The following is a 19942-nucleotide window of genomic DNA, read 5'->3' on the forward strand; positions in this document are numbered from 1 at the left end:
AGGCACAGATGTGACTCATTGGATGACTGTACTCTTTAACCGTCCATCTGGTTTTAATCTATTTGTATAAGCTTTTGTATGGTCTGGATGAGATTTAATTTCACATTACAATGACCACCTAAATTGCCTGCCCACATCCCGCAGTAATCAATGGCGGACGTACTGAAATCTTTATAGTAGAAAAGCACAACAGCCTAACCTGCTCTAGACGAAGGTCTATCATTTATTGTAATTCAATATAATAAGTGATTATGAAGAGGCGGTAAAGATCTTGTACCTTTAGAAGGGCATTTTCCTTCTCAAAGCAAAGCACCTGTGAGCCTACAATACTAGAACAGGTGCCCAGAGTGAAAACATTGCGTATAAATGGGTCCTTCTCCCCCTGCCGCAACACCATGTTGGAGATCTGGATTACAGGATCTTTGTCAGGCTCAGGGAACACACCTACAAAATGATTTTGGAAAAAAAAAAAGTTTTTTATTGTTATTTTTTAAACGTTTCAGCATCAATTACTTTTTTCTATATTTGTCTCATGGAATCCAAACAAGAATATACTAGGTGATCTGCATGTACCGCTAGCCTTGCAGGGTGTGGTATTGAAAGTCAACAGTAACTAGGTCGACAATGTCTAGGTCGATTACTATTGGTCGACAGTAACTAGGTCAACAGGGTGTCTAGGTCTACATGTTCTGGGTCGACATTTTCTAGGTCGACATGTCAAAAGGTCGACATGAGTTTTCAATGTTATTTTGGTGTCGTTTTCTTCGTAGTGTGACTGGGAACCCCAATTAGTGCACCGCGTCCCCTCGCATGGCTCGCCATGCTTCGGGCATGGTGCCTTCGCTCCGCTACCATTTCGCTCGGCACAGATTACCGTTCCAATCGTAGTCCACGTGGATCGTTAAGTATGAAAAGGTTCAAAAAAAGAAAAAAAATTGTGAAAAACTCATGTCGACCTTTTGACCTGTCGACCTAGAACATGTCGGCCTAAAGACCCTGTCGACCTAGTTACTGTCGACCAATAGTGGTCGACCTAGACATTGTCGACCTTCAATCCGGATCCCAGCCTTGCACTACCCAGGACTGTTTGCAATGTATAGTATTTACAGCAAGGGGAAGTTGGTTGGTTGTCAAGGGCAGTCGGGGTGCCAAATGCAACATTAACCCCTTATTTTCATTGTGCTTCGTGTATACATAGTCACACAAGAATTGAACATCAAATTAATCAGTGTGCAGTCCCATGACGTGGTTCTGACGCATCCGATTGCTCGGACGCACTTTTGTGCAAAAACTACACGATACCGCCCAGCATGGCTCACTCATGCCAAGTATCTCACGCCACATGGCATATTGAGACTAGGGGGTAAATTTACTAAGCTCCCGATTTTGACCGAGATGCCGTTTTTTCATCAAAGTGTCATCTCGGTAATTTACTAAGCAATAATCACGGCAGTGATGAGGGCATTCGTAATATTTTGAAGTCCTAGGAAAAAAATCACGAATGAATACACCATCGGTCAAAACGCGGCTGTTTAAGTATGAATCTCGGTCATTTACTAAGAAGTGCAAAGCAAAAAAAAAACCAAACACTGCCGTGAAAAATTACAACTCGTAAAAAAGTGCTAAAAAAAAAACAGACCTTTTTTTTTTATTCGTGATTGGATAGGCATGCACGGATCCATGAGATCCGTGCATGTATATCAGTGGGAAGGGGTGGGAAAGTGCTTATTTTTCAATTATTGTTCAATTTTTTATTTTTATTTTTTTTATTAAACACTGTAAAATTTATTAAAAAAATTGCGTGGGGTCCCCCCTCCTAAGCATAACCAGCCTCGGGCTCTTTGAGTCGATCCTGGTTGCAGAAATATGGGGAAAAAATTGACAGGGGCTCCCCCATATTTAAGCAACCAGCATCGGGCTCTGCGCCTGGTCCTGGTTCCAAAAATACGGGGGACAAAAAGAGTAGGGGTCCCCCGTATTTTTAAAACCAGCACCGGGCTCCACTAGCTGGACAGATAATGCCACAGCCGGGGGTCACTTTTATATAGTGCCCTGCGGCCGTGGCATCAAAAATCCAACTAGTCACCCCTGGCCGGGGTACCCTGGGGGAGTGGGGACCCCTTCAATCAAGGGGTCCCCCCCCCCCAGCCACCCAAGGGCCAGGGGTGAAGCCCGAGGCTGTCCCCCCCATCCAATGGGCTGCGGATGGGGGGGCTGATAGCCTTTGTTGTAAAAGAAAAGATATTGTTTTTAGTAGCAGTACTACAAGTCCCAGCAAACCTCCCCCGCATGCTGGTACTTGGAGAACCACAAGTACCAGCATGCGGCGGAAAAACGGGCCCGCTGGTACCTGTAGTACTACTACTAAAAAAATACCCAAAAAAACACAAGACACACACACCGTGAAAGTATAATTTTATTACATACATACACACATACATACATACATACTTACCTTATGTTCCCACGCAGGTCGGTCCTCTTCTCCAGTAGAATCCAAGGGGTACCTGTTGAAGAAATTATACTCACGAGATCCAGGGGTCCAGGGTCCTCGGGGAATCCAGGTGTAATCCACGTACTTGAAAAAAATAACAAAACGGACACCCGAGCCACGCACTAAAAGGGGACCCATGTTTGCACATGGATCCCCTTTTCCCGACTGCCAGAAACCCACTCTGACTGATGTCTAAGTGGGTTTCTTCAGACAATCAGGGAGCGCCACGTTGTAGCACTCTCCTGATCGGCTGTGTGCTCCTGTACTGAGTGACAGGCGGCACACGGCAGTGTTACAATGTAGCGCCTATGCGCTCCATTGTAACCAATGCTGGGAACTTTCTGCCCTGCGGTTGACCTAAAGTGACGTCACCGCTGAGCAGAAAGTTCCCAGCATTGGTTACAATGGAGCGCATAGGCGCTACATTGTAACACTGCCGTGTGCCGCCTGTCACTCAGTACAGGAGCACACAGCCGATCAGGAGAGTGCTACAACGTGGCACTCCCTGATTGGCTGAAGAAACCCACTTAGACATCAGTCAGAGTGGGTTTCTGGCAGTCGGGAAAAGGGGATCCATGTGCAAACATGGGTCCCCTTTTAGTGCGTGGCTCGGGTGTCCGTTTTGTTATTTTTTTCAAGTACGTGGATTACAAAGGGATTCCCCGAGGACCCTGGACCCCTGGATCTCGTGAGTATAATTTCTTCAACAGGTACCCCTTGGATTCTACTGGAGAAGAGGACCGACCTGCGTGGGAACATAAGGTAAGTATGTATGTATGTGTGTATGTATGTAATAAAATTATACTTTCACGGTGTGTGTGTCTTGTGTTTTTTTGGGTATTTTTTTAGTAGTAGTACTACAGGTACCAGCGGGCCCGTTTTTCCGCCGCATGCTGGTACTTGTGGTTCTCCAAGTACCAGCATGCGGGGGAGGCTTGCTGGGACTTGTAGTACTGCTACTAAAAACAATATCTTTTCTTTTACAACAAAGGCTATCAGCCCCCCCATCCGCAGCCCATTGGATGGGGGGGGACAGCCTCGGGCTTCACCCCTGGCCCTTGGGTGGCTGGGGGGGGGGGGACCCCTTGATTGAAGGGGTCCCCACTCCCCCAGGGTACCCCGGCCAGGGGTGACTAGTTGGATTTTTGATGCCACGGCCGCAGGGCACTATATAAAAGTGACCCCCGGCTGTGGCATTATCTGTCCAGCTAGTGGAGCCCGGTGCTGGTTTTAAAAATACGGGGGACCCCTACTCTTTTTGTCCCCCGTATTTTTGGAACCAGGACCAGGCGCAGAGCCCGATGCTGGTTGCTTAAATATGGGGGAACCCCTGTCAATTTTTTCCCCATATTTCTGCAAACAGGATCGGCTCAAAGAGCCCGAGGCTGGTTATGCTTAGGAGGGGGGACCCCACGCAATTTTTTTTTAAATATTTGACAGTGTTTAATTTAAAAAAAAAAAACAAAATGAACCCCAGCACGGATCACACAGATCCGGCCGAGATTCATTGTAAAAAAGTCGGCAATGTTTTGCTAATCACTGCCGTAAAAATAGAAAAAAAAACCACGAATGACATCGACATCGGAACAAAAGAAAAACCCGAATACGACAGCTTAGTAAATTAGTCGTAATCAATTCAAAAAGTTGCAGTTTTACACTTTCGATGTCATTCGTGATTGAACTTTGACCTGAAACGGGAAAATACGAATCTTAGTAAATTTACCCCTAGGTGTATGGGGACACAACTGTTAATTTGCAAATGTGTGTGACAGAGTCCTCCGCATTATATTATGTAGAATGCAGGTTTCTTTTGCTGACCCATTGCAGTGTGCTGGGGAAATTGGGGTTTTGTTTTTGTTCTCATCAGATAAAGCTGTACCTTACAGCAGCTATACAAAATAATTGCAGAAAGTTCCATTACCTTTTCTACCAGCACATTCAATATCAAAACTGAGGACACGAAGAGGCGCTATCTTCTGCCACTCTCCTTCTGCAGGGTGACTGAGGAGATCTGACCAGCTTATATCAACCTCCAGCTGGACAAGGGACACCTGCAAGAAGACCAAACTGTGGTTACATGATCAACAAGCCACGCGAACGGATGGTGTAGTCGTAAACCACTGACCACCCCTCACCTTGCTGGGATCGTCTTTACTGTACTCCCCTCCTTGATATTCATTACGAATATGGTATTTACCGGGCGGGAGCTCAATCCAATTACACCCGACAATATCATTGTCCACCATAAACCTGAAAAAGTCAAAGAAAAAGAAGCCTGGTTGAAACTGAAATCTGTGCTTGTTTCCTTCTTCTACAATGGAATGTTCAAAAAGTTCCATGTGATTGCGGGTCAAAACTGAAGCTTCAGCTCAAAGGGCCCTTGAAACCCAAAAATACAAAACTACCTTATGTAACAGCAGCAACTAATAACATTCACAAATACATACAAGTATGTGAAAGTTTAAACAAAAAAAAAACAAAAAAAGTTTATAAATTGGAATTTTATTCTATAAAAGTCTTGGTCGACACCGTTTATTGGATGGAAACTAAAGCCCTGCACTTGTTATAATGTTACAATGAGATAAATTAATACAACATGAATGTTTTTAAATTGAGTAAACAGAACAGTATCTGACAAACGCAGAATGAGGGGTGACATTCTCACACTTACATATGTTCAAGTACAGCTGAATCATTAACACAGGGCCTAATACAGAGACGTATGCAAACCCGATGGTTTACACACATCTCCGATGTTTATCGATCTGTGCATGTGCGATGAGGGGCGTAAACCCCCCTCAGCTTTGGCGCGGGGAAAGCGCGGGGGGGGGGGGGGGGGGGGGGGGTTGGCACAGCCAGTGTTACAGTAAATGAGGCACGGTGCTCACGTTTTCTGCTTGTGTCGAGGCCAGTGGCTGCGTCCATCATTGGCCCCAGAGGCGTGAAAACACCGGCCATCCTGAGTTACCTAAGGGCTCTATTTCAGCAGCTTAAAGTGCCTTTGCCCCCGTATTTGAGAGAAGCCGCTAAATGTTTCATAAGGGTTAAATAAAAAAAGGGAACTAATAAATTATTTGGGGACACAAAGCAAGCATGCGTAAGTTTATACACGACTGAGGGGCAGATTTATTAATCCTGGTGAAGTGATAAAGTGGAAGGTGATAATGCACCAGCCAATCAGCTCCTGTCATTTTTCAAACCCAGCTTGTAACATGGCAGTTAAGAGCTGATTGGCTGGTGCATTATCACCTTCCACTTTATTACTTCACCAGGCTTAATAAATCTGCCCCTGAATCAGAAATGGTTGGTACTGGTGACAGTTACTGTAAATAAGACATGCTACATACAGCGTAAAATCCTCAAAGCAGCAGTAAGAGAACATTGAAACCATTGAATGTGGAGATTTTAGCCGGCACTCCTGACTAAGAGGAACTAGGTAATCAGACACTCATTTAACGTTATATAAGTATGTACTGTGATTTTTTTTATCCAGTTGAGTAATATATAATTCTAAACTAAAAAAAGAAGAAAAAAAAAAAAATTAGCAAAAAGCACCAAATGTATTAAATACCTGATTTCAAAGTCAATGTTGGCTTCATAGGCCTGATAGCAATGCAATGGAAAGTTCCCACAGCGTATGCCCTGCTCTAGAAGACGCTTGGCAGGTGCAATAAGACGCGGCAGAGCCATCGTGATCTTCAGAAAAGCAATAATTCGCTTCCCATGGTACCCGTACATATCTACGGAAAAAAAACAGAAATGGCTCCAACGCTTAGCATCAGTTTTATTATATATTTCCATGTTACCCATAAACTGAAACGGCAATATTACTATCTATATTCATTATACAGCATTTCAATATTTGTGTGGGAGCAGTTTGGTAATAATACATGTCTTGAACTAAAAGTGGATAGGTCTCCTCTGTACAGCGGGGGGGCGGCCGCTTTGCGGGCTGAACTGATCTCTGAGAGAACAGACTCATTGCAAGGAATCAGTGCTGTATGAATATTTCCCAGACAGTGACTCAGTGATGTTACTAGTTACCTGTGAACGGATAGAAGGCATGGCCATGAAGTGGTTACAAAATGGCTACCTACAATGGGGGTAATTCAGAGTTGACCGCAGCAGCAAATTTGTTAGCAGTTGGGCAAAACCATGTGCACTGCAGGGGGGGCAGGTGTAACATGCGCAGAGAGAGTTAGATTTGGGTGTGGTGTGTGTTCAAACTGAATTCTAAATTGCAGTGTAAAAATAAAGCAGCCAGCATTTACCCTGCACAGAAACAATATAACCCACCCAAATCTAACTCTCTGCACATGTTACATCTGCCCCCCCCTGCTGCGATCAACTCTGAATTACCCCCAATGTGTGTGAGGCTCAGCTTTAAAAAAAAAAAAAAAAAAAAACAGCTACTTTTATTTTTTCCTACCGTTTTCAACCTACTAAGCAGTGATTTTATTGGTGGAGGGTCCTCCATTGTTACCACACAGATGGCTATTGTTCAGCAACGAGTCCTTCTGCCACTGAGAGATCTTTCCATGCCAGATGACTGGATTGGTGTTCCCTCCTGTCCTGGCTCCACATTCACCACAATCCCCTCTGTGCAACCTGCGCAGTACCCACCCGATTCTGCGATTCAGCACCGAGACTCTTCATTGGCAGTAGGGGGTGGGGCTCGTAGGCGAGAGGCCCTGATATAATCAGTACTCATCATGTACCTGCTATCCCAGACTGGATGAGCCCACAGTGAGCGCACCTTGGCCGAGAGTCTGCAGTTCCACCCATCAGGATATCCCATCCCGGCGTACATCACACGGGGCGGTGACGGCCTCACCACCGAGTGAAGAAAGGGACGGATACGTCATCCTAGCAGGGAGAATCAGTGGTAACTATAAATACTGCTTTCAGTTTCACAGCCAGGACGCCGGCATACAAAGTAGCAATTCCGTGTGTGGACCCAGTATCAAAGACTGTTCAATACAGTGTTACACACTGCGTACTCAGGACTTCAGCATTTATTCACATAAAGTGTTACTAAGGCAGCTATTTAATTAATTATACATATTCTATGCTAATTAGGGACTATTCCCTTATTAAAGTTAAAACTGGCTATATGCATGCTTGAAAGGTGATCAATATTTTAGATTTTAGATGTTTGTTTTTATGTATATGTATATGTAATAAATGTTATTTGGGATATTTGCAGACGTCTCCCGATCTCATCATTGATTTATACAGAGCCACTCTTATAAAATATATACTTTTTCCTTATATTTTTTTAATATATATAACTCAATATTGCTTATATCTATTAAAGTAAAAAAAAAACAGTAACACACAGCGCGATGTGTCCCCTAGTGGATGAAAGAGAAATATCTATGTATGTACCTTTATGCCTAAGACTCTAAGTCTTGAAAACATACGCTGCAGTGTGTTGAATTTTTCTTTTATATACATATTTATCTGTGAGATATTATTAGCGCCAGGAGGGTGGAATTGGCATACCACCAAGAGACAAGTTCTCTTTATCCTTTCCATATATCTTTTCGTTTAACTCCCAGGCAGCTGATTATAATTAAGTAATTAATTTGACTTGGAACCACTTGGTCATACTTACAAGTGGGTTTCTGTGGCTTTGTATCTTTCTCTTTCATCCACTAGGGGACACTGGAGTTCCTTTATACATTAGGGGTGTGAAGCTTGCAAACCGGAGGTGTGGCACAATCTAATTAGAATTGTCTGCACAGCCGGTTCCTCCCCCTTCACATCCCTCCTCCCTCAGTTTTGAAAATTATGCTAGGAGGTAGCACACGGAGCTTTGAGCTCCTGACAGAATAAATTCAAAGAACTTGAGCTGCGTCAACCTAACAAAAGGGGGACAAGGCTGTTTGGTTGGAGAGACAAAGATCCCTTTTGAAGGGACCTGCATCTCTCATCAAAGAGGTAGAACTTGAGCTGCGTCAACCTAACAAAAGGGGGGACAAGGCTGTTTGGTTGGAGAGACAAAGATCCCTTTTGAAGGGACCTGCATCTCATCAGGAAGGTCCTTTACATTGGTGGTCGTTAAACAAGGCACAGTGAGTACTGGTTGTGTAATAAGGGCCACTTTAGGTTATTATTATTTATTTCTTATTTATTTTTATTATATTATTTGCTCCCTAGAACAAACGGGCGCCGCTGCGGGTAATAGGATCAGCGCGGGCCGGAAGCCGCGCCGGGGGGGACAGACACTCTCTGCTGACGGGCGCCGCTGCGGGACTTAGAGAGAGAGTGTCCCGTAGCGCGTACACCGCTAGGCAGGAGAGCCTCTGGCGAGCGCTGCGGCAGGTCTCTCCCACAGCCCCGGATTAAAGTAGTAGACGCTCTCGGCCGATAGGCGCCGCTGCAGGACTTAAAGAGAGAGGGTCCCGTAGCGCGTACACCGCTGGGCAAGAGAGCCTCTGGGGAGCGCTGCGGCGGGTCTCTCAGAGAGCCGGACAGAAGTAAGATAATTAACGCGGGGGGATCTAACAGCACTATTAGACAGCGCTGGCTATCATATCTAATGAAGTGCCTGAAAAATTTCAATGTCGGCCATTTTAACTGCCCTATACTGGCGCTTTTTCTGAGGGGAGGATATTAACCCTCCCCCACGCATAGGCTAACATGTACATTGCTATAACTGGGAGACAGGTATAGTGACTATAGCTCCCTCTGCTGGGGAATATACATATATAGATATATATATGTTTTTGAATAAGGACTTCCTGAACAAGTAATTCTACCTTGTTATTATTATTATTATTATTATTATTATTATTATTATTATCATCTTTATATTTTCAAGGGACATCTCTGCAAAGATCCTAAGGAAAATACTGGGAAGCACGAGGACAACCCCACTATCGTAGCTGATTTACAGTTGGGTCTGTGGGCGTTGCAATCCGGCTGGAAAAAAAACAACATTTATTTTATTTTTATTTTTTCTTCCTTTTCTACGTATAGAAGGGAAAGGTCTGTCCAGCCGGATCCAATACCGTCGCTTCCGTCATCCCTCAGTCTTTCCCTTCCTAGTTTAAAGGGTGAAAGCGCTGCGTAATACCCTAATACGGGGTTTAGATAGGATGTCTAAAGCACCAACCAAGACTTCCAAGACCTGCTATGTTTGTAAAGAGCGAAATGGGCTGAGGATTCTCTAAGAAGGAATTTCTCATCAAGTTAACGCCGCGAGCACATGCAGAAACGAATGTGCGCAAGGCAGTTAAGAAACCTCTTCCTATCATAACAGACACAGACGAGGAAGGAGATCCTCTCATGGATACGGAGGAAGGTGAGTTAATTGAATCTACCCTGGACGCCGATTTTCCAGAAGTAGACACGGCAATCTCGGGTACTGAGTCCTTAATTGAGGCGGTAAAAGAGATCCTAGACTTCAAGGCGGAAGTAGTCAAGGAACCAGAAGAATTTGATTTATTCAAATCACAAAAGCCGCGTTCTGCGGTGTTTCCCATTCCTAAATCCCTCCAATCTCAGAGGGAGGAGGCTTAGAAACAGCCGGACAAACGCTTTCAATTTCCAAAGAGGTTTCAAGCGACTTAACCCCTACCCAAGGGTGTAATGGATAAGTGGGAGACTCCACCTGTAGTGGATGCTTCCCTAGGAAGGTTATCGAAGAACAATATTGCCGATACCTAATGTGACGACTTTAAAGGATGCGTCAGATCGGAAAAAGGTGGACACGACTTTAAAGTCTATTTTCATGGCAGCAGGTGCAGCACAGAGACCTGCGATCATATGTGCTTGGGTCAACAAGGCCAGGGGCACATGGTCTGAGCGTATTGTACAAGCTATTGCGGAGGAAAATAGCTTGGAAGAGATTACGCAACTGGCAGACCACATTCGAGAATCTGCTTCATACTTGTGTCAAGCCTCACAGGATCTTAGCGGAATAGCTTTGCGCATCTCCGCTTCGGCCATATCAGCTAGACGGATTTTATGGCTCAGAAAATGGCAAGGCGACTCTGACACCAAGAAGGCGGTTGAATCCATCCCCTTTGGGGGAGAGATGCTTTTTGGTGCTGAGTTGGATAAGTGGATTTCGCAGGCTACAGCAGGGAAATCTACCTTTCTGCCTACTCCATATACGAGAGCCGTTCCACAGGCTAGAAGAGGATATTCGGAACCGGCGTTTAATTCATTTAGATCGCGGTCCTTTCGAGGACGAGGTTTTGGTACACAAGTCCGTGGAGGCAGAGGCCGCGCACAGGCAGCAGCCAGACAACAGGATAAACCTGTTGACAAGACCGTGGCATGACGGTCTTCCAGCCCACCTGGAATCCCCCTTGGTGGGCGCCCGTCTGGAAGGTTTTCAGGACATATGGACAGTCACCTCTCCAGATCCTTGGATCAACGACATAATCTCCCAGGGGTACAGACTGGATTTTCAACAGAGACCTCACAGTCAGTTTTTTTACAACGGGTCTGCCTCAATGCTCTCAGAAGGCAGAAGCACTACTGACAGCCATTCAAAAATTATTACGGTCAGCGGTCATTACTACAGTTCCCGCCTCTCAGAGAGGAACGGGTTTATATTCCAGTCTTTTTGTTGTGCCAAAGCTAGACGGAACGGTCAGGCCGATACTCAATTTAAAAGTTTTAAACCAGTTTCTAGAGATATACAGATTCAAGATGGAATCAATCCAGTCGGTCATTGCAGGTCTGGAACAGGGCGAATTCATGGTGTCCATGGACATAAAAGATGCATACCTGCATATTCCAATTTGGGCTCCCCACCAAGCTTACCTAAGGTTTGCACTAGTGAAGGATCATTACCAATTCAGAGCCCTGCCATTTGGTCTATCAGCGCCGAGGATCTTCACAAAGATAATGGCAATCATGGTTGCGGGGTTGAGAAGGTTGAGAGTCACGATCATACCCTATCTAGACGATCTTCTGATCAAGGCCTCCTCTCAAGAGAAGCCGATCAAAGATGTTCAGACGTCTCACCTATTTCTCATTCAACACGGATGGATTGTGAGTTCCCAGAAATCCAACCTCACTCCAACTCACCAGATTCAATTCCTTGGTCTCATCTAGGACACGGTACAGTTAAAGCTTTTTCTGCCAGAATCCAAGATCAAGGATATACAGAGGTTAGTAGATCAAGTACTAAGGACACCGTCAGTGTCTCTGCGCCTCTGTGTACAACTTCTCGGAAAAATGGTGGCGTCGTTCGAAGCTCTCCAGTACGGCAGGCTTCATTCACGACCGTTCCAGATGAACCTCCTTGCTCAGGGAGCCGGTTCACACTGGCTTCTTCATCGTCTAATCCGACTTCAACCACACGTACGAGTCTCCTTGATTTGGTGGTCGTTATACAAGAATCTCGCAGCAGGGAAGAGATTCGGAATATGTAATTGGAGAATCCTGACAACGGACGCCAGCCTCAGGGGTTGGGGTGCCGTCTTCAAGGACCATCAGTTTCAGGGACGATGGACGTTATAGGAAAGCAAATTGCCCATCAACATTCTCGAACTGAGAGCAGTTTACAATGCACTTCTCCTCGCGAAGACTTAGTCAGAAATCACTACGTGAGGGTACAGTCGGACAATGTCACAACGACAGCTTACATAAACCGTCAGGGAGGAACAAGGAGCAGAATGGCGTTAAGGGAAGCCACAAAGATATTGGTATGGGCGGAAAGACGAAACGTCATACTCTCGGCGGTGTTCATTCCAGGTGTGGAGAACTGGGAAGCAGATTATCTCAGTCGACAGGGCATGCACCCGGGAGAGTGGTACCTGCATCCACGGATTTTCGACATGGTGGTGAGGAGATGGGGTCTTCCTCAAGTGGACCTCATGGCGTCTCGGCAGAACCGTCAGCTGCCCCGTTATGTGTCCAGAACCAGAGATCCGGCAGCAGAAGGAGTAGACGCATTGACACTTCCTTGGGAGTACGAAAAGGTTTACATCTTTCCACCGTTTCCACTCATTCCCAGGGTTCTGAAGAGGCTGAAACGAGAGCGAGTGTGGGCGATTCTAATGGCACCAGATTGGCCACGCAGGAGTTGGTACTCTGATCTACAAGGCTTGTTAGCGGACAAACCGTGGCGGTTACCTCAGAGAGAGGACCTGCTATCTCAAGGCCCGTTTCTACATCCGGACCTGAACAGGCTCCGTTTAACAGCGTGGCTATTGAGAACAGGATCTTAAGGAACAGAGGGATAACTAGAACGGCTATTCCTACGTTGACTGCAGCTCGAAAACCGGTCACGGCCAGGTATTACTACAGAATTTGGAAAGAGTACATCGACTGGTGTAAGGAACATGGATGGAATTCGCCGACCTTCCACTTATCCAGACTTTTACTTTTACTTCAAGCCGGACTAGACTTAGGTCTGTGCCTGGGATCTCTGAAGGTTCAAGTGTCGGCTCTTTCCATCCTTTTTCAACAGCGGTTGGCAGCCTTACCAGAGATTCAGACCTTTTTACAGGGGGTTCTGAGAATACAGCCCCCGTTTCGTCCTCCCACTGCACAGTGGGATCTCAAATTGGTATTAGGTTTTTGTTTGTTTTTTAAATCACCACTCTTTGAACCGTTACCGAGAACAGACCTGAAACATCTCTCTTGGAAGGTAACGTTGTTGCTAGCCTTGGCTTCGGCTAGGGGGTTTCTGAGTTAGGAGCCTTATCGTGTAAGAGTCCTTTTTTGATTTTTCATGAGGACCGGGCGGAACTCCGTACAAAAGCGGATTTCCTTCCGAAAGTTGTTTTGGGGTTTCAAGTAAACCAGCCGATTGTGGCCCCATCTTTCCAGTGTCTGGTAGATGGGGATGTATCCTTGGATGTTGTCCGAGCGTTGCGGGTGTACGTACACATTACGTCGTCCTTTAGGAAGTCCGACCATTTATTTGTCCTGTATGATGGGCCAAAGAAGGGTTGGCCGGCTTTTAAGCAATCTCTGTCCAGATGGATTAGTCTTGCCATTCGGCAAGCTTATGTTTCCTGTGGTAAACAGGTTCCTGTACAGACGGGTGCTCATACTACCCGGTCGGTGGGTGCCTCCTGGGCGGCTGCTAGAGGTGCTTCCACGACTCAACTTTGCAGAGCGGCGACGTGGTCCTCAGCCCACACGTTCGCTAAATTTTACAAGTTTGATACCTTTGCGTCCGAGGATTCTAAGTTCGGACGTTTGGTTTTACGGGCAATAGACAGCACTCTCTCCCTAGGGGATAACTTTGGGACGTCCCCTAATGTCTAAGGAACTCCAGTGTCCCCTAATGGATGAAAGAGAAAAGAGGATTTTGGTACTTCCCGATAAATCCATTTCTCTGAATCCTCTAGGGGACACTGGACGCCGCCTCGGTGCTGTCAGCCTGCTGTGTTTGTGTTATTGTTCAAACAGTTCGTACAAACGGTGTTAGTTTCGGTTAAAGAAGTTCTTGGATGCTGTTTGTTATGTTGTACGGTTCGGTTTCTCGCCAGGTGCGGTAGTCTCATGTCCTATTCTCTCAGTCACATTTTCAAAACTGAGGGAGGAGGGATGTGAAGGGGGAGGAACCGGCTGTGCAGACAATTCTGATTAGATTGTGCCACACCTCCGGTTTGCAAGCTTCACACCCCTAATGTCTAAGGAACTCCAGTGTCCCCTAGAGGATTCAGAGAAATGGATTTATCGGTAAGTACCAAAATCCTCTTATCAGAGATGACTGAATTTAAAAGCTATGATGAAAGAAAAAAAAAAAAAGAGGAGGGATCAGTAGCTATCCTCAATTAATGATTATCCATCAAAGAAGCAGCCACTCAGTGGTTCACCTGATATGAATAAATTATTCTATGAATTAGAGGATTTGCTAAAAGAGGAGATGAGGAACTGGTGGGATGGTATGTCCCTACAGAGATACTTAGATGAAAAAATCATCCCTAGAGGCCTTAGGATATTTAAACATTTATCCATTAATGACAATCCACAATTGCAGAAAGAATGGGAGGGCCTACTGCAGGGCTGGCCAAACCGGTCCTCGAGATCTACCAACAGTTCACATTTTCCAGACCACCTAACTTGTGCACAGGTGTAGTCATTAGTAATTAAGATGTGCTGCATTCATTCCTAACTGACAATTCTACAGATCTCCAGGAGGCCTGGAAAACATGAACTGTTGGTAGATCTCGAGGACTGGTTTGGCCAGCCCTGGCCTACTGGATGACTGCTCTTTTTCACTGATTAAGTTACTGATCAAATATAAAGAAGAAAGAGTAAGGAATACAACGGATAAAATAGACATAGTAAAGGACAAGCTAATGAAATTTAAAGATACATCGGGATTCAAAGAGAGGGATGAACAAATCAACACGAAAGTAGAGAGATGTGAGAGAGAACTGGTCTCAACAAAAAAACGTAAACTTTATAGAGATCAGGATGATTATCAAAATAACAAAATTAGGACCTACAACAAACCCCCCAGAAGAGAATATAGTCAGAAGAATACCCAATTAGAACCCAGAACCCCTGGTTATCCTAAAAGAGAAAGAAGATCGAGTTATCGTAGGCCTTTTCACCCTAGGGACAACACAAGAGACTGGGGATCAGACCAAACTCATACCAGTAAGACAGACATTAGACCACAAGTTCCCTCACCTAGAAAACAAGAAGGGGTAATAAGGAGAGAACCCAGGAGGGATTTCCCCAGCGAGAGAGATATTTCCATCAGAACTCATACGAAACACTTACCAATCACACTCCAAAAAGACCAAGAGAAGGAGAGGGAGAAGAGGGAGAGGCAAAAATACCAAGGTGGACAAGATACAAGTAAATACAGGCATACATAATCTATCCTCACACACTAACAACTGACCAAAAAAAACTCCTTCAAAAAGGGCCTTAATTTTGCCCCTAGTAAAGAACCAAATCTGTTTGAATTATTTTTGGATGTTAACAAAATAACAAGAGACCTTTGCAGAAAGAGATCTTTTGCATGTAAAAATCTAGAAAGACAAAATAAAGATGGCGCCCCTATCATATTAGATGAGACAGATCAGGAAGGACTACAAACGTTGGAACAACTATTAAGAGAAAATACAGATGAGGTTCTCATATATGATCAAAATGTAAATCAGTCCATAGGCAAAACAGCTAGATTTAAAAAGAAATCACAATTTTTTCCAATCAGAAGAGTACCGCAATTACGTTATTTTACAACAAAACGTTAACAGATTTTAAATCATTATGTAAGAAAGGAAAGAATAATCACAATAAGAACAAAAAGAAGTATTATCCCATGTCATTTAACAACAATCTAACTAAACTTGAGAGGAAGGCATTGAAAGAACTTAGGGAATTGAACACATTGGTTATAAAACCTGCAGACAAGGTGAATGGGATCATCATACAAGATCGCTCAGATTACATCTTAGAAGCAGAAAGACAGTTACGTAATGAGGAACATTACAGATGTTTGTCTGGTGACCCCACCCCCCTGTACCAAAAGGAATATGAAAACTTGTTGGCGAGATCCCTAGCAGAGGGCGCAATTGCAAAAGACGAATATAAATTTTTGTTATGTCCCCACCCTATCACTCCAATTTTTTATCATCTACCAAAAATTTACAAGTCACTTAGTGCACCTCCTGGTCGTCCTATTATTTCTGGTATTGGGTCCCTCACTTCTGATTTGTCACAATTTGTCGATGCTCACTTACAGGGTCACATCAGCAAATTGAACTCTCATATTAAGGATACAAAACATTTTTTACAGAAAGTCTCTGAGGTATGCTGGACAGAAGGGTGGGCATTCCTAACACTCGACGTCCAAGCATTATATACTAATATTCCGCATAAGGCAGGATTAGAAACAATAAAACACTATTTGAGTGGGGATGAGAGTATAACACAGGAGCGACGTGACTTTGTAATGGAAGCTATAGAATTTATCCTAACATATAATTATTTTTTATTTGATGACACTTATTATTTACAGACACTGGGGACGGCCATGGGGACCAGATTTGCACCTAGTTTTGCGAATCTCTATATGGGCCGCCTCGAGGAGAAACTTATATGGGGCGGCCCATATGGAGATGATCTGGTCCTCTATGGCCGTTTTATTGATGACTTATTTATTATTTGGAAAGGGGGTTATCAACGAGCACTAGAATTTGTTCAGTATTTAAACACTAATGATTTTAATTTAAACTTCACCCACAATTTTAGTTTTGACACTGTTGTCTTTTTGGATATTGCGCTCTCTGCTAGGGACAATATCATCATTCCATCTAACTATATAAAACCTGTAGGTGCATCTAATTATCTCCATTATATGAGTAACCACCATAGACCATGGGTTAAGAATATCCCCAGGATTCAGATAGTGCGTCTCAGAAGAAACTGTGCGGGGGATGAGGACTTCCAGTCCCAAATGGAAATTATGCTAGGGCATTTTTCCAGAAGGGGATACCCAGATAGACTTCTTAATAATGCAAGAGAATATGCAAAGAAACTATGCAGGAAAGACCTATTAATTAAACATAGTTCATCAATAATAGAAATAGGAGCACCCTCTAAAAGTACACAGGAAAGTTCCATCCCCTTAGGGAACAGGAGCTCCATCAGTCAAAATACTGAGGAGTTTAAGAATAAAAACCTAATTTTTTAATCCAAATTTAACAATAAATCTAGAGAAATAAAGAAAATCATATGTGATAATTTTGCCATATTGGAACAGGATTTAATCCTAAAGAATGCAATAGATACAAAACCATTAGTAGTGTTTAAAAAGAACACAAATCTGGGTAATATGTTAGCCCCAAGTATGTTGAAAACCCAAAAAGAAACTGAAATGGAGGGGACTACGAATTGGTTAAATGTTAAAACTGCCTCACATGTAAACATATACTAAATAAAACCACTAGTATAACATCTAATCATAATGGGGACATTTTTGACATCAAACAATTTATAAATTGTGAATCCAACTACTCTGTATATGTCCTCCAGTGTCCTTGTTCCCTACAGTATGTAGGAAGAACCATAAGAAGTATTAAGAGTAGATTCAGGGAGCATAGGTGCAACATTATTAACAAGAAAACAACACACACAGTGTTTCTAGGCACTTTGCAAAACACCATGGGGGGGGGGGGGGGGGGGGGGTACTCCAGAGGTTTGTCTATTGTAGGAGTAGAGAGATTTGTTAATACAAAAAGAGGTGGGAATAGATTTTAGCAGCTATGCATAGGTGAGTCGTCATGGATATTTAAATTAGAGACACTCATACCAAATGGATTAAATGAGGCACTTGATTATACATGTCTAGACAATTGAAGAATAGAGAATATGAATATGGGAACAATCCTAAACAACATTTAGATTAGCACTGTATTCAGATATCGGGGGGGGGGGGGGGGGGTTCTTTAGATATTAGAAGAAGCATCCCATAAGTAGCAACCTAGTGAGTACATATATATATATACATATATACATATATATACATATATACATACATACATATATACATACATACATATATATATATATATATATACACACACACACACACACACACACACATAAAAAACCATATATAATAATTAAAGGGCGAGTCGACCTGAGGAATAAATATGAATAATAGGCAATGGGAAATAGGACGTTTTTTGCAGCACAGTGCTGTATACGTAGAAAATTAAGTAAGGGTTGTGCCCAAGGGGTTGGGAGTCAGGTGGAGGAATTTTATCCCACCATGGTAAATTAGTGGGATTATGGTTGCTAAAATCTCTATGAGAATACATAGTATAGTAGGGTACATCTTTATATAACGATTGTTTGATGTGATGTACGCTATATCTTCCTTTAAAAAATATCATGTGTCTGTAAGGTTCTGATTGGATTGAGATTACATAATTCCTAAATAGATAAAGACCCAAAACTAAATAAGGGTCATATATAGGGTTAAATTAATCATGTCTTTTATTTTTTATTTATTTATTTTATGTTATGTTATCAGTAATTTGCCTTATTTTTATTTTACCTATTTACTCATTTATTAGCTATCATACGTGTATTGTGTAGTGCATATACATATGCATGTGTATGCATATGGATGTGTATATGTATTTACACTTAAAATATACATATCCTTATGATTATTATGCTGAATATTATATTATTGGATTATATATATAAAAAATATTTGGTATATAATACGTATAAATCTGTGTGATCGTATACTAGGAATAATGTGGAGATTATTATATCTGGGGTATCAAAAACGATAGGTATATATCTGAATGGATCCTCTCCTTTATGTGAGTGAGTGAGTGAGTGAGTGAGTGAGTGAGTGAGTGAGTGAGTGAGTGAGTGATACACCTGAAGGTTAAACTATGTCTATGCTTGTACCTGAATTTTATTGAATTCACACACAGGTGGGAGACATCATAATTAAAATAAGATTTTACTTACCGATAAATCTATTTCTCATAGTCCGTAGTGGATGCTGGGGACTCCGTCAGGACCATGGGGAATAGCGGCTCCGCAGGAGACAGGGCACAAAAGTAAAAGCTTTAGGATCAGGTGGTGTGCACTGGCTCCTCCCCCTAGGACCCTCCTCCAAGCCTCAGTTAGGATACTGTGCCCGGACGAGCGTACACAATATGGAAGGATTTTGAATCCCGGGTAAGACTCATACCAGCCACACCAATCACACTGTACAACCTGTGATCTGAACCCAGTTAACAGCATGATAACAGCGGAGCCTCTGAAAAGATGGCTCACAACAATAATAACCCGATTTTTGTAACAATAACTATGTACAAGTATTGCAGACAATCCGCACTTGGGATGGGCGCCCAGCATCCACTACGGACTATGAGAAATAGATTTATCGGTAAGTAAAATCTTATTTTCTCTGACGTCCTAGTGGATGCTGGGGACTCCGTCAGGACCATGGGGATTATACCAAAGCTCCCAAACGGGCGGGAGAGTGCGGATGACTCTGCAGCACCGAATGAGAGAACTCCAGGTCCTCTTTAGCCAGGGTATCAAATTTGTAGAATTTTACAAACGTGTTCTCCCCCGACCACGTAGCTGCTCGGCAGAGTTGTAATGCCGAGACCCCTCGGGCAGCCGCCCAGGATGAGCCCACCTTCCTTGTGGAATGGGCCTTGACAGATTTAGGCTGTGGCAGGCCTGCCACAGAATGTGCAAGTTGAAATGTGCTACAAATCCAACGAGCAATCGTCTGCTTAGAAGCAAGAGCACCCAGTTTGTTGGGTGCATACAGGATAACAGCGAGTCAGTTTTCCTGACTCCAGCCGTCCTGGAAACCTATATTTTCAGGGCCCTGACAACATCTAGCAACTTGGAGTCCTCCAAGTCCCTAGTAGCCGCAGGTACCACAATAAGCTGGTTCAGGTGAAACGCTGACACCACCTTAGGAAGAACTGGGGACGAGTCCGCAGCTCTGCCCTGTCCGAATGG

General features: G+C 43.7%; 1 protein-coding gene across 1 annotated transcript in view; it reads right to left on the reverse strand.

The window, feature by feature from the left end:
* Positions 1 to 19942, reverse strand: part of POLD1 (DNA polymerase delta 1, catalytic subunit) — a 294557-nt gene that overhangs the window by 214981 nt on the left and 59634 nt on the right. Inside the window, exons 6-9 of the mRNA XM_063942417.1 lie at positions 6066 to 6234; positions 4630 to 4744; positions 4416 to 4545; positions 278 to 444 (exon numbers count right to left, since the gene is read on the reverse strand). Coding sequence (XP_063798487.1) covers positions 278 to 444; positions 4416 to 4545; positions 4630 to 4744; positions 6066 to 6234 — 581 coding nt within the window. The remainder of the gene's footprint in view (positions 1 to 277; positions 445 to 4415; positions 4546 to 4629; positions 4745 to 6065; positions 6235 to 19942) is intronic.

This window comes from Pseudophryne corroboree, chromosome 10 (genome assembly GCF_028390025.1).
Source record: "Pseudophryne corroboree isolate aPseCor3 chromosome 10, aPseCor3.hap2, whole genome shotgun sequence".
In the NCBI taxonomy this organism is placed as follows: Eukaryota; Metazoa; Chordata; class Amphibia; order Anura; family Myobatrachidae; genus Pseudophryne; species Pseudophryne corroboree.